This window comes from Rhea pennata, chromosome 2 (assembly GCF_028389875.1).
Source record: "Rhea pennata isolate bPtePen1 chromosome 2, bPtePen1.pri, whole genome shotgun sequence".
In the NCBI taxonomy this organism is placed as follows: Eukaryota; Metazoa; Chordata; class Aves; order Rheiformes; family Rheidae; genus Rhea; species Rhea pennata.
The window spans coordinates 35,379,843-35,393,864 of record NC_084664.1 but is presented as its reverse complement, the minus strand read 5'-3'; the positions used below and the strand labels follow the sequence as shown (position 1 = coordinate 35,393,864).

Below are 14,022 nucleotides of genomic sequence, written 5' to 3'. Positions count from 1 at the left end.
GAACAGCTCTTGCTCAGACAAAAATGCTGTCGTTTCCTTTATGAACACTCTGGCCAAATCTAAAGAAGCTGGAAGCCTTCTGCCTGTAGGGGCTTTATCATACGAGGCTTAGAGCCACCGTGGTGTTTACTGCACATGCGCCAGTGGCACATGTTGTGGAGCCTGCACTGCTTAGCATATTTATGATAATTTGAGTCCCACGGGCAAAGAATATTCTTCTTATATCTTCCTCCCCAGGCTGGAGCACAAAGAAGTTTCCTCTTGCTTCTTTGTAGGGGGAAAATCATGGATCAAAGTTTCTTGCTAAACACTTTTAAAAATACACAGAGCAGATCTGTGTGTTTCTGTTCCCTTAAGGGACCTATGCCTCTGGTTGGTATGGAAAACAGTCTGCAGCAGATGATGGGAATAATACTAGACATTGAATTTGAGGCATTGCACCTGACCTGCAAAGCTTTACATATGGCATTTCACCGCATATTGTTTGATTTGTCCTTTACCCATGTTATGTACCAGTACAAAATGTATTCTGTTCGCTATACTATAGTTATCGTCATATTCAACTGGTCTGGACAGTGTCCAAATACAAGATTTTGGAAACTGTCATCAGGCACTCAAGTTAAAGACTTTTGGACCAATAATCTTTTATATATATATATTTTATATATAAAAATAAATTAATGTATTTTTATATTTTGAAAATGCTACTGATTAAGATTTTTTAAATAGTCTTTTTTGCTTTTATATATGTTATTTTTGGGTCCTCAACAGAAGATTTGGGTTCCTGTTCTCAAAATGTCTCTGAAAATTAGACCCCAAAATGAAGTAATTGCATAAGTTCTGAAGATGTGAAAATTTTTTTTTTAATCTGAAGATCACAGTTTCTTAAGTGCAGATCTTCCCATTTAGCAATGAGAAAGACATACTTAATGTGAAACTTGATGTGTATTCAGTGTAATACCTGTTTTGGTCAGCGAAGATGAAAAGAATGAAGATCTAAGATAGAGACTTAACATAGCTAAGTCTGTGCTGAGTAACAGCACATAGGAATAATATGTGCACATCTCATAGCAGGTGTAATGTCATAGTAACTTAGGGGTCCATCACAGAAGGAAAATTAATTTGAAGAAAACTATAGTAATTTAAAACCCCGGGGCTGCAAAACTAATGCAGCATTATGTCTGAGAAAAGAGAACAGCCTGGGCAGGTCATGGCGCGAGACTGCCAGCCTGTCCTACACGTCCTCGTCACCTGTAATTTCCCTAGTGAGCTTTCTCGGGGACATGCTGAGCCGGCAGACCCAGGAAAAGTCTTGGGCAGCCGTTGAGCCCCTTGCAGCAGCCTGGTCGCAGCAGCCAGGCTCACAGTGGGAGAGAAGGTGGTGGACGCAGCCCCTCTGCGCGGGCTGCCCCATCTCGAGGGAAGACCGCACACCAGGTCTTTGCAAGGTCCAGCGTGGTGGCGCTGGAGGTTGTGCCATTGAGGAGTTCGGGCCGATGGATGTTGAGTCTCTTTGGGTACCTGTGGGTAAAGGTGATGGCAGGGATCCAGGGAAATCCAGGTGCAGGACAGAAACAACATAAACAGCCCTGCACTTGCTCGCATGACTTTCCCGGAGAGAAGCTAGTGGCTGGGGCACCAGGCTGTGTCTCTGTTTGGGGTGAAGAACAAGCCAGGGCCAAGCGACATGCAGTGCTGATGCTCTCTCTTCTGCCTCGCTGGACGGCGAGATAAAAGGGAACCGTTTAATCTTTGCTCCTCTGTCCTGCTGCTGCAGGCAATCCTGGCCTGGCTGGCTTATTATAAGCAATCAATGGAAAAAGAGCATGAGTATTTTTTTCCTAAAGTGCTTTGGGAGACTCCTGGCATGAACAAGGACAGACCGTCTTCTGCAGCTAAGCTTGTGTGAGTACTTCACATGTACTTTAAAATATCTGAGTTTCCTGTCAATTAAATTTTCAATGTATGAAGAGCTTGAGTGTTTTGGTTGCAGTAGTCAAGGGCTTCTTTAACAGAGAGTGGGGTTATTTTACAAAGAGTGCTATAGCCAATATTTCTAATACTTCAGGATGTATAAAGTGTAATAGCTTCAAAAAACCGAGACCATTATAGCTGCATGTTCATCACAGGGCTCTGTCCTACCTGCAGAAAAACTGCTTCAGATTTCCGTGTGGAAAAATTAGTGTCTCATTAAAGCTAGACAAGGCTGACATTTGCTTTCTGGCTGTGGTTCCAGGGGCCTTTTGTCCCTCGAACAAAATAAGAAACTGCTCCAGTAGATGTGATAGCAGCAACTGGACTGCAACTTTAGAAGGGTCTTTGACCTTACCAGGCAGAACGTTTGATTCATCCTGCAGAAGGTAAAGTACTGCCAGAAATCGCTGGCAGATGACCTTAGAAATTATTCTCCATTCTGATTTTTGTATGCTAATAAAATTCTGGTTGTACAGGTTAAATACCCTGCCCTTATGTATTTTCTTTTTCTAACCTAATGCTCCCCCAAAAAAGACTTACTCTTTATTTCTTTTTGCATTGATTTCTTAGTCCTTCAGTGGTTAGATGATGTAATGACTATAATTGTTTTAATACATTAGCAGCAAATTATATATTGATGTTCGTTTTTTCCATTGACCTTTCTTTCTGTACATAATTTTTATTTTTTTCCTTCATGCAGTATCCATGGCAGCATAGCATTTTTAGAGTATTTGGTCTTGGGTTAAGGGCTAATCCTGAAAGGTCCTGAGTGCCATTGCCATCTGCTGAACTCAAGGGAAATTTGAGACTACTCAGCACCTTGTAGGACCAATATCTTGCCAGATCGGAGATTAATGATAGTGGTTTGCATTTACTGTTTGTATTTAGAAACATCCTGAGATTTTTAGTAAATTGCTAGGGAATTACAGATTGTTGAAAAACTTCTGTCCTGAAAAATAGTTACCCTTACATCCTTCTATCATTTCTATAGAATAAGCAATTTTCTGATTACAAGCTACAACTTGCTGGACATGCATTTGCATTGCTGAAAGCTTTCAGAGGATTGCATAGTACTGCATGTAAAAAACTGTGTTTGACAGTTTCTGCCTTGGGGTGTTATTGTAATTTTTTCGTTTTTATGGAGAAGAGTAAGAGGGGTGACAAAAATGTATCAAGCTTAAGTGCTTTCAGCACTGAGAGACTGATAAACTTTAAAATGGTTTGCTGTAGCCCTTTTCTGGTTTATTTTGAACTCAGTAAATGAATATTTAAAATGGTAAAAAATTACTATTGCCTATAGAACAGTAAGTAGTCAGCATCCTTTTTACTGAAGCACGAGCTTCTCCACTTTCTGTTTGCCCAGCTGTAACCCCATTGCACAGGGCTGTTTTTCTGTGATTGTGAGAAAACAAAATGTTAACTTTTTCTGAGTGTTTATAATATTGCTAGGCTCATCTATGAGATTTTTCTTTTAGAAGACTTTCCAGTGTGTGCCTTGAAGTCACAGGGTGCATTGCTGAGCCCAGCTTTTCAGTTATGTGTAGAAAGATATAAACCCCAAAGAGCTCTGTTGATTTTTTGTTTGTTTGTTTTTTGGTAGGTTTGGGGTTTTTTTGTTTGTTTGTTTGTTTTGCTTTGTTTTTCCAAGTATTGATCTGGAGTATGAGCCTCACTAAATCTGATACAAAAGTAGGTGGTTCCGTAAGGAAGGGATAATGCAATGAATGTAAATGAGAGCAAATTTTGAAGTCGTCAATGTGTTTTCATTCAGAATTCTGGCCAACACTGATACATAAGAAGATACTAGGAGCTGACCATATGGTCATCCCGCTGCATTCACCAGAATCACAAGTAGGAAATGATGTAGCTGAAGAGTTTTAGAATTTTGGTATGTTACTGAAAATACATTTGTATTTATGTCATCCAGCCTCTGGCTGATGCCAGATGTTGACCTATACCTGATAAGATGATGGACTGCGTATCATTTTGCACAACATAGTAAAGCCTCCTGTTTAATGTACAGCTACCAACAACCACTAACAAACAAATCGCATATCTGGCAATAGGCTGGAGTACTAATCTACAAATCAGCCTGGTAGCCTCATCGATAATGTTGTGTGTGGTTCATCTCATGGTGGATACCATGAAGCCTGGGTGTGTATATTGGAAGCAGGAGGGAAGAGACATTCAGGAGAGAATGATATAGGGAAAGGAAGCATCATACAAAGTAAGCTAGAAGATTTTCCGGTTGCATATCTTAGGAATAAGAAAACAAGAAGGCTATGATAAAACTATACACTGGTATAAGGTATACAGGAAGTGTTGTTTAGCAACAATGAAAAGGTAATAAAGTCAAAATCCTGTTCTTCAGAATAGGAATGACTCCCCAGAGGTATTACTACTGAGCTCGGGTAAGGCTCAGAGGTAGACTGGACATTTACTTAGGTAACAAGAGGCCCAACGTTTTAATAGTTACTGCATGTTTTTTTTTTTCTTTCCCCCCAGGTGAAGTTTACTATAACAAAGATTAAGCTAGTTTCTAAGATGCTAAAAAGGAGGCCCAACATGGGGAGATTTTCCTACATCAGATCACTACAGAATTTCTTGCATCTCTCTCCCTGAAAGATCCCAAGATCCTGTTGGCCAGGATTTAAGGCAGGGTACCAGACCAGAAAGACCCTCAGGCTGATCCACAAGTGACAGTCACAGATTTGTGCCACATCCTGAGCTGACTTTGAGGACCCAGAGCAGATGCTAGCCATGGTGATGGTGCCTCTTCCAAAAACACCAGGGAGGTGCTGCTTGGCAGACACTTTCCTTCCTCTCAGTTGCTGCTGGAGAGTCTCCCAAGGGTAGATAAGGCTGTATCAAAAAGTTGAAGGGCAGGCTAAGAGCTCTTCTTTGTGTCATCTGTGTTTGTGTGACCCTGGCCAAAGCTCTGGTTCAGCATATTCCTTGACAGCAGAGAATCACCCAAGAGAGGCTCAGCATGGTGCTTGGGTCTTGCAATGTGTGCAGGTGGCAGGTACAATCATTTGAAAAGTGTTTTATTTTCCTAACTTGGTTCAAAATTTGTGACTGAAAATCAAGTGAATGAAAATGAAGTTACTTGGCAAAGAGCAGTACTCAAGTGGGATCTTTCTCTGTTTAAGAGTTAGGCTTCTAGTCCTGGACAGTGGAAGACCATAAACACTTCCAGATGTGCTGGTTGCCTAAGATCTCAAAATCTCCCTCCAGGAGCTCTCTCCTGACACTAGAGGGAGTCTAGATGATGAAATTCCTAACTTGCAGATGATTCGAGTCAAATGAGGTGAATCTCATTTTCACTGTCTTTGAACACCTTTTCATTGCCATTTTGAACTATCAATATTTTCAGACTGGGAAAGAAAACTGAGTGAGGAGAAGGGTTTGGATGGGTCGCCCACCATTTTTCTACAATAAAGAAGCCTCAGGGAAATGCACAACTTCTGGCCAGCAGGATATTACTGCACAACTGAACAGCTCAGCAATGTGTCTTTCTAACAGTGTTAGAGGGAAAACGTGTGCTTTGGTGCGAATCACATGTGTAATGTGGTATCTCTGTTTCCCCAAATATCCCCCCAAAATATCGAAGAGGTCTCATGACTGCACAAAACTCAGAGGTTGCATTGCTGTTTGAAAAATTCCCAGGTAACCCACATCCACACGTTCTGCTGCTGAATTTCCTACACACTGCACAGCAGACATGTTATACACAGGATTTACATGCTTCAGGATGAGGATCTTAGGATCTCCTTTTTTGGTGTGTTGTTAAGACTGAGAGAGAAACTGAGGAATAATGGCATTTTTCCTTGGCCTGGAAAGTAATGAATTTAGAGAGTAACCATTTTTTAGTTCAGGACGGGAGTCTTTGTCCACTTACTCAATTTAATTGTCACATACTCATTAATGAAGGCCGGTGCTTACATAAATGAGTGCTATGTAGGGACAAGGGTTACTGAACTGACACTATAAAGGTGCATTAAAGATAGTTTTAGCCTAAGAATTAACTGTGCTTATTCAAGATTTTTTTTTTTTTTTTTTTTTTTTTGCATTCTCCACAGAGGTTTAGCCTCCTCCAGCAAATCTTCAGGAAAAGCTGAATACCTACTTTGCATAGAGTAAAAAAACCCTTGTATTCCAGCATTTTATCTAAATTTTCTTCTAATCGGATTTAGTGCAGAATACAAATTTTAAAACGCCTTAGATCTTTCTGTAATTCTTGCACAACCATTCACAATGGATTTGTACAGTGCAAAGTGGGAGATTTGGGTTCAGAATGATAATAAATTTTCAAAGAAAATGTATGAGTTGTATTCTTTGTAGTTTAACAGATTTCATTATTACTACCGTCACTCGAACTAACAGTATGTGGCACAGACAATCAACAGAAAGAAGTACAGGCTCTGTACTTGCTGTATATGCAGAGTCGATGTGTTTATATTAGTCTATTCCTTTTGCAAACCATGTAATTACCTGAAAAAATAAAGTTATGAAAAACAAGAAAAAAAGCTAACAAGATATTAAATATTAGTTTTGAATAGAAGATAGTAAATGGAAAAGAAAGAAAATAAAAAGGCTTAGAGTAGGAAGAATAGGATGTGAAAAATTGCTCTGTAAAGTCAGATACAGAAGAGAACGGTTCTCATCATCTCAGCCATTGCAGTTGTGGGAGGAATTTTGGGGAAATCTTTTCAGCCAACATTTTTTTGTTGGTACAGATTGATAAGCAGCAAAACATTAACTATTCAGGTCATAGCAGGATGATCAGAAAACCAGGACAAAGTGGAATTTATCTTCAACTTATCTCTTCTTGGGGATGTAAAGGGACTTAATGATTCTGGGCCTTGGCATTGGAAACAGTTTTATCTGGCTTGGCTGGACTGAATATCTAATGTTAGAGATGGAGCAACAGGTGTGTTTTGAATACTGTTTGATCTGCTAAACATTCATAATAAAAATGTATATGTAGTTTTGTTGTAGCTCAGGTGGTCTTAAGACACTGGTAGCTACACAGCATATTAGTGTAAATATATATATGTATAGGTATGTAAATAGATAGGTGGGCAGTTAGAGAGGTATATGTATATAATGCAGACAAATTTCTTTGCTTCTTTTCTTTCTTTCCTCATTCTCTGTGATAGCTAAACTGATTTTTTTAAAATAAAAAATTGTCGTCAGATCTATTTAATAAAAAGAATTTGGCTTTTATTTCATTTTACAAAAACACTTCCCCTTTGCCTTAAATCTCTTTTATGTTTATTTAACAAGTGATTTTAAGTTATGTATGTAAGAGTGCTCTCCTGATGCCTTGTCCTGCTTTGGTAGCCTAGGAAAATGTCCAAGTTTGAGAGTAGCTTGCAGCTCTAAATGTGGAGATATTCGTTAACTCTGTCTTGTGGAAGATTTCTGGCTGTTGCTCTGTATTCATTTTTGTTCTTAGGCTCAGTAATTGATACCCTATCTAGGGAAGGGTTTGCAGAAGAGAGAAAAATGAACAACAGACAAATAATTTCTTTTTATAATCCCACATGAGAAACTCATTCTGCACTGCTAGCATTTAAAATTGTGGATGTATTTAAAATATGCTCTCACACTGAGTCAGCTTTTGTTGAGTTGTCCTTTCAGACAGAAGGGGAAGAGTCTGGTTGGTGAGGAAAGAGGGGATACTGAAAGCACCAGGGACTCCTCTGAGCTTCAGAAGCCTGTAGGAGCATACAGCGTGTTGCTTATCCAAATATATGATTTTTCATTGTCTGTGGGGCTCTGGGTCCCCTTTCCAGCCAGAGAAATCGTTGTTGCTGCTGGCTCTCATCACTTTACACTGCCGTGTGTTTATGCGATACACTTGCAGTTTCTCTTGCGGACATGTTGCTGGTTCCTTTGGTTAAAACTTTGTACAAATGTTCCCTCAAAAAATCATGGGTATCTGAACACTTTGTGTCTCTTGTATTACTCCATGTCTATTGTATGTCTCGTATTGCTCTTTCCATCCCTCACCCATCCTGAATGTACTTTGTAGAAGGACTTGGATAAGCAGAAAGAGCTTAAGAGGGGTACTAAAAGCTTCCAGGGAAGCTGATGCCTACGCTGCCTTATTTCACCTGGGGAAAGGAAGACGCACGCAATCTGTGAGAAATTGTCTCAGCAGAAGCTGGTTTGCATAGATTATTTAATACCAAATAAGCATAGTGCCTGCTTTTTTATTATTTTTATGCTTATGGTGTGATATTGAGAGCATTCATTCAGAGTGGTGAGATTGCTGCCTAAGGCTGCCCCCAAAGAGCTACAAGAGCAGTAGCCCATTGTATTCTCGCTGCTTCTGTTGCATGCCTTAATGAAGCTTTAAAATGCTTGAAATTGTCTTTGAAATGAAATATTCTGTAGCTGCAAGCTAACTGCATACTTTGTAATAATTGCTTAACCAAATAAAGGAAAATTGGGAGGAACAAAGAAAGATTAGATTGATGGCTAAAAGAAAATGATGAAATAAAAAATTTATAAGAAAAATTAAAAAAATAGTATCACAGGCTTTTGCTCAGTGAAAAGACATATCTTCCAAAGGTAGTTTTTTTCTTATTCGACTGCTAGTGTGAATTTTATTCTCCCTCTTTGCTACAAATACTAAAAAAAAATATTCCATGAGAAAAATGGGGAAGGTAGTCACAAGTCTGCAGAAATTGGGACATAATGGAGTGAAATTTAAAAGTTGAAATACGTATTTCATTGTCTTTCAGAGGGGGGTAGGGTATGCTGTAAATAATTAATGATTTCACCAGAATTGCCCTTCTAAAAAAATTCTTAAATCAGTTGTGACTAAACAGGAAAACCTCTGAAAGATTTCTTTTCATATTTATGAAACCAACTTGCAGTTGTTGCTCATTCACGATTACTGCTTTTTGTAGCGATTCTTAGTAAAACAGAACGAATAATTTGCAGTGAATAAATTGTCATGTTAACCAGTCTCTGTTTGTGGGTTAGGACCAGGAAGTCATTATTTGTGGAAATTTGTTGATGTTCAAAAGTATTTGAGAAGTTTGCAAATTTTTTAAATTACAGTGCATCTGAGAAGAAAATACAGAAAGTAGTTACAGTGAACAGTAGTACCTCAGGGAAATACATGCAAGTTGGTGCAGATGTTTTAAAATACGAGTATTATTGTAACATCCTGTAATAGATATTTAATCTAGCAAAAACACTTTCATTGGTTACATATTAAAGTAATTTAACAGATGAGGGACACTATTAGTGGACCACATGTAACATCCAGACTTTTTGTGCAAAACATTCCTTCAGGGCTTACATTTCTAAACAGGTTCAGAGGCAATTTGGAGTGATGTAGCTCATATGTAAACTATAGCAATTGTAATTTATGACATTTTCTTCTTCTAATTTTTCCTATGCATTAAACAAAAAAAATCTCCCTGTATCCATGTCTGAGACTTTGGGGTAGTATATCTTGTTCTGATAAGGTTGTTGGAAGCCAGAGAGTGAATAGATGCACCACTGAGTGTGCAGAGGAACGGGGAGAGGAATTCTCTGCGCTGAGCAGTGACATCAGCTGATGGCAATTGCCATAACTCTATTTTAAAGTGAGCAGAGCTATGCTCCTTCTGCTGGGTAAGCATCTGCTGCCCATATGATACTAAGAACTTAAAGAGGAGTCTGGAAGAATATTGCAGAACTGAGCTAGCAAGCATGTTGACACATTTTATGTTCACTTAGGGATAGGTTAGCAATGAACTGTAAGGTGTACAGAGAGTTTGAAAATAGTTGTAAGCCATTGCAACAAAGGTACTGTATCAATCTACCATTCACCATTTTTTTAAAAGTATATTAATAATATCTGTAGTGTATCTTTTTGTAACAAAAAAACTAAAAAAGCAAAAAAATCACAAATCGCATCAAACCCAACTTTTTTGTCTTTTTTCCTACCTTCGAACCTTGGGATGCTGATAGAATTGAAATTAGAAATCTGGTAAACAGATTTTAGATCTTAAAAATAATTTTTAAAACAGAATTTTAACATCAGTTAGAATAGCAAAGTTGCACTTTTCTGAACAACTGCAGAGGTTCATTCAGTGTAAGCATTACAATTTGGTTTCAGCTAGAACTTAATATTTTTGTGAATGTATAGCTGTGTATTGTTGAAGCTCACATATCAGCTATAATAAAGCAGAAGGATATTGTGGAAATGATGAATTGTAAATGGATTTTTTATTTCGTCAGGATCACTGCACAGTCATATAGTTTAGTCAAGAACTAAAATAAGAGATTAGATGTGGTTGTTGACTCCAGGAACAGTAGTTTCCAAATAAAAGCTTGTGAAACCTCTACTAACTGCATTGTATCTTCCAAAGGATGTGCAACAGGATGAATAGATGGCCTTTTAGACAGAGAACAAGCTGTTCACAACGTCCTCACTTGCTGAGACAATATATTCTTTTTATACAGAGATAATATGTTTCACAGTTTTAAATAATGTCGATGAGATATAAATAATTCAATGGTTTTATTTCTGAGTGCAAGGTTTTAGCAATGCATCTTCAGATCAGGAGTCTTTCTAGAGACCAGCTGTGCTAAATGCATTATCTAGCTAAATTTATTTTTATTTTGATGATGTATATTTTTACGACAATGGAGGTATTCTGGATTCCATGCTGATGCAATATCACTAGCTATCCATCCATGTGATATCCATATGATATCTGACTCTGAATGATGTATGGAAGAATTCATCTCGTCATCCTGCACTGCAGCTATGGGTCAATAATTTACTGGCGTGGTCCAAGGCAGCTTTAAGTGAAATTGGCCTAGGTTATTGTGAAGTTGCAGCCAGAAGCTACTGGGGTGCTGTCGGTTGCATGCACACACCGGCACCAGCTTTCATTGGGAAGATCACACACATATAGTGAGATGATCAGAATGTGGAAGTCAAGGCTCAGCCTTATCTTGTTTATGTGAGGTATGTTTAGGTCTTTACAGTTGTAAATCCCCCACTTAAATCATGGCTGAGGAAGAAACTGCTAAAGGACATTTTGCTCTACGAGATAACAGAGATACCTCTGTTAACCTTCAGACTCTGTCCACGTTCCTTTTCTCACCTGGTAAAACAGCTGATACCAAGCTTATTTTCTTGTTAAAGGGAATAATGCAGTATATTTGCTAGAATTCGAAGAAATATTTTGCATGGGAACTACTCAATATCTGAGAAAATCTTAAAATTTTACAGAAGAAAAACCAGACACTTTTATTCTGAGGTTAAAAAGACTGATATAAAATTCCCCTGTCTGTTTGCAAAAAGCTAAAGATAGTGGTGTTTGGGTAGCAAATGCAATCCTAGATTGTGCATCACATGTATGAGTAATTTACTAAAATTAGAAGCAAACACGTTGTTCAGTGTGGAATTAGAGGATAGCTTAAGTTGGAAGGGACTTCTGGAGGGCCCCTGGTCCAACCCCTGCTCCAGGCAGGTCCAGTAAGATCAGGTTGCCCAGAGCCTGGTTCAGGCAAGCTCTGAATGTATCTGATCTTGGAGATTCTGTAATCTATCTGGACAGCCTGTTCCAGTGGTTGGCCATCTGCACAGGAAAATACTCAATCTTTTATCCAGACTAATTTTCTCTTGTTGTAATCAGTGATCGTTGCCCCATGTCATTTTGCTGCACATCTCCAGGAAAAGTCTGACAGAGTCTTATAAGTCTTTACCCTGCTGTTTGGTAACTGAAGATGACAATAAGATCCCCCTGCCCAGGCATCCTCTTAGAGCTGAACAAACCCAATTCTTTTAGTCTCCCTTCATATGTATGTTGCAAGCTCTAAAGGTTTGGAAAAATCCTGAAAGTAATATGAGATGGCAATGAGGAATGATCAAGTTATATTGAACTCAGAATTGACAGTGCATTCCTGCTTGAAAACCTGAGGTACTGCAATTGCGGTGGGTAGAAATGTTAGATCAGCAAGTGTCTTCAGCCTGTTTTAACACTGACAAAAACCAGATGGAGGAATGACAGTACCAAGTTTCTTAACTTGGTAATGCAAGTAAATAAAGCTTAGAGAAAACTTCTCAACACTTATAATGATGCTTACAAGACAGATCAGCTTAAAGATTTAACCCTCTGTTTATTCTTGCATCTCAGATAATCTCTCTAAAAATGCTGCGTTTGCATTTCCAGAACAATTTTTCGAAGCTGTTGGGGAGCTTGCTTTGCTGGGATTGTCTAGCAGAACCAGTTGGGATGGCAGTGTTTATGATAAGGGCTCTTACTTATTAATTCCTGAGCTGTGGCTTGTTTTGCGTACATTCCCACTTGTAGTTTCTTCGAGCATTGAGGATATGTTTGTTTAGTAAGGATCTCATCTCCTCAGTGACAACATACTGTGATTGTGTTAGCTTGTGTTACAAGCCTAGTTTTCAGATCAATAAAGCATTACTTGGACTTGAATTCTCATGACTTTTTTAGTTTCTATTCCTGCCATGCAAGCTAACAAGAATAGATACTCTTGTTCTCATCTCATTAATATATTGTACCATGGAATTTTGTGTCTTCTTCTGCAGAAACTCTCCTGGATGACTTTCTTCTCACATACACAGTCTTCATGACGACTGATGACTTGTGCCAGGCACTTCTGAGGCAATATCCTTTATTAACTGATGCCTACACAAACGTCACACAATTACACCTGGATCCATATATTTTTAAGCCTTATTATATCAAAAGTAGTAAATTGCATGCTTTAGAGGATTAGTTTTGCTTTTTGCTTATTGCTATTGCTGAAATACAAATGGCATGTGACTTTTTTGAGGTTCCATGTGAAAATGGTGACAAAAAAAAGTTTTGGCATCAAGCCCCCAGAAATGCATAAATGAATTGGAAAAGAGTTCAAGAAAGTGCAGTGGGAATGATCAGCATTCTAGAAAATATGATCTACAAAGGTGAATTGGAAGAATTAGGACTTTTTTGAGAAAAAACAGGAAACCTTGAATGGAACAGTCTTCAGGTACCTGGAATGGAAGGGAAGAATCTGTTCAATATTGGGGGCAGATAGGAGAAGAGGCTCTGAGATTAAAATGCTTTAAAAAAGTTTCAAGTTATATACTAGGACATTTTTTTACATTAAGAAAAGTGAAACAGTAGAGCAGACTATTTGAAAGATGGTAAAATCTTTGATAATAGATATTTTTAAGGAGAACTCATAAAATATATTCCAAAAATAACATAAGGATAGTTGGTCACCTCTTAGGATAGGGAGATGAAGTAGCTGATCTTTCAAGGTCTTTTCTCTTCCAGTCCAGTTTCCATAAGGTTTTATTATCATAAGATAATTTGGATTTGGATTCAAACCTGTAACTTCCAAAAGTTCACATTATATTTTTATCTTGACTTAAGTGGATTGTAGAGGAAGAGATTCACATTGGGAACATGAAATCTCAATTTGAATATGAGTTCCTCTAATTTGCATGTACCCATAAATATATGTATATGTTCTCCTGTAAAAATAGCATTTTATGTATAGAGTTTGCCTGACTGCTGAATCAATAATCAGAAAATGCCTGCTCTAAAAGCTGAATGTGCAAAATTAAATCATTTTCTGAATAAACCTGTATCTGTAATTTCAAAACATTAGATATCCCAGTATAATTTTTGAGGGATATTATGTGATCACATATCTGAAGACAGTTAGTACGATGGAAAAATATATGAGGTAAAAGGGAACTGGTGGAGTCCAGTAGTTTGCCTCCCTTTTTAGAAGTTCTTACTGTGTGAGTATATCAAATTAGTAATTTATCTTGTCTCCATGCAACCTCATAGTAAACCTGTGTATCATATATTAATGTTGTTTCCTCTTCAGTCTTAAGTAAGTATCCAAGTAAGAAATTACTTGGATAAAGATGTCATTTTCTATTTTTGTAGAAAATATAAAATATGATGATGAATTAAATCCTCTTTTTTCCATTCTCAAATATTAATGTCATGTGCATTAGTAGGATATTGTATTCTTACGTTCATAAATACATATGTTTGTATA

General features: G+C 37.9%; 1 protein-coding gene across 3 annotated transcripts in view; it reads left to right on the top strand.

Annotated features, from left to right (window-relative positions):
• Positions 1-14,022, top strand: part of RAPGEF5 (Rap guanine nucleotide exchange factor 5) — a 167,480-nt gene that overhangs the window by 117,053 nt on the left and 36,405 nt on the right. For all 3 annotated transcript variants that reach the window (XM_062569216.1, XM_062569215.1, XM_062569214.1), the window contains exon 12: positions 12,551-12,629. In XM_062569216.1, coding sequence (XP_062425200.1) covers positions 12,551-12,629 — 79 coding nt within the window. The remainder of the gene's footprint in view (positions 1-12,550; positions 12,630-14,022) is intronic.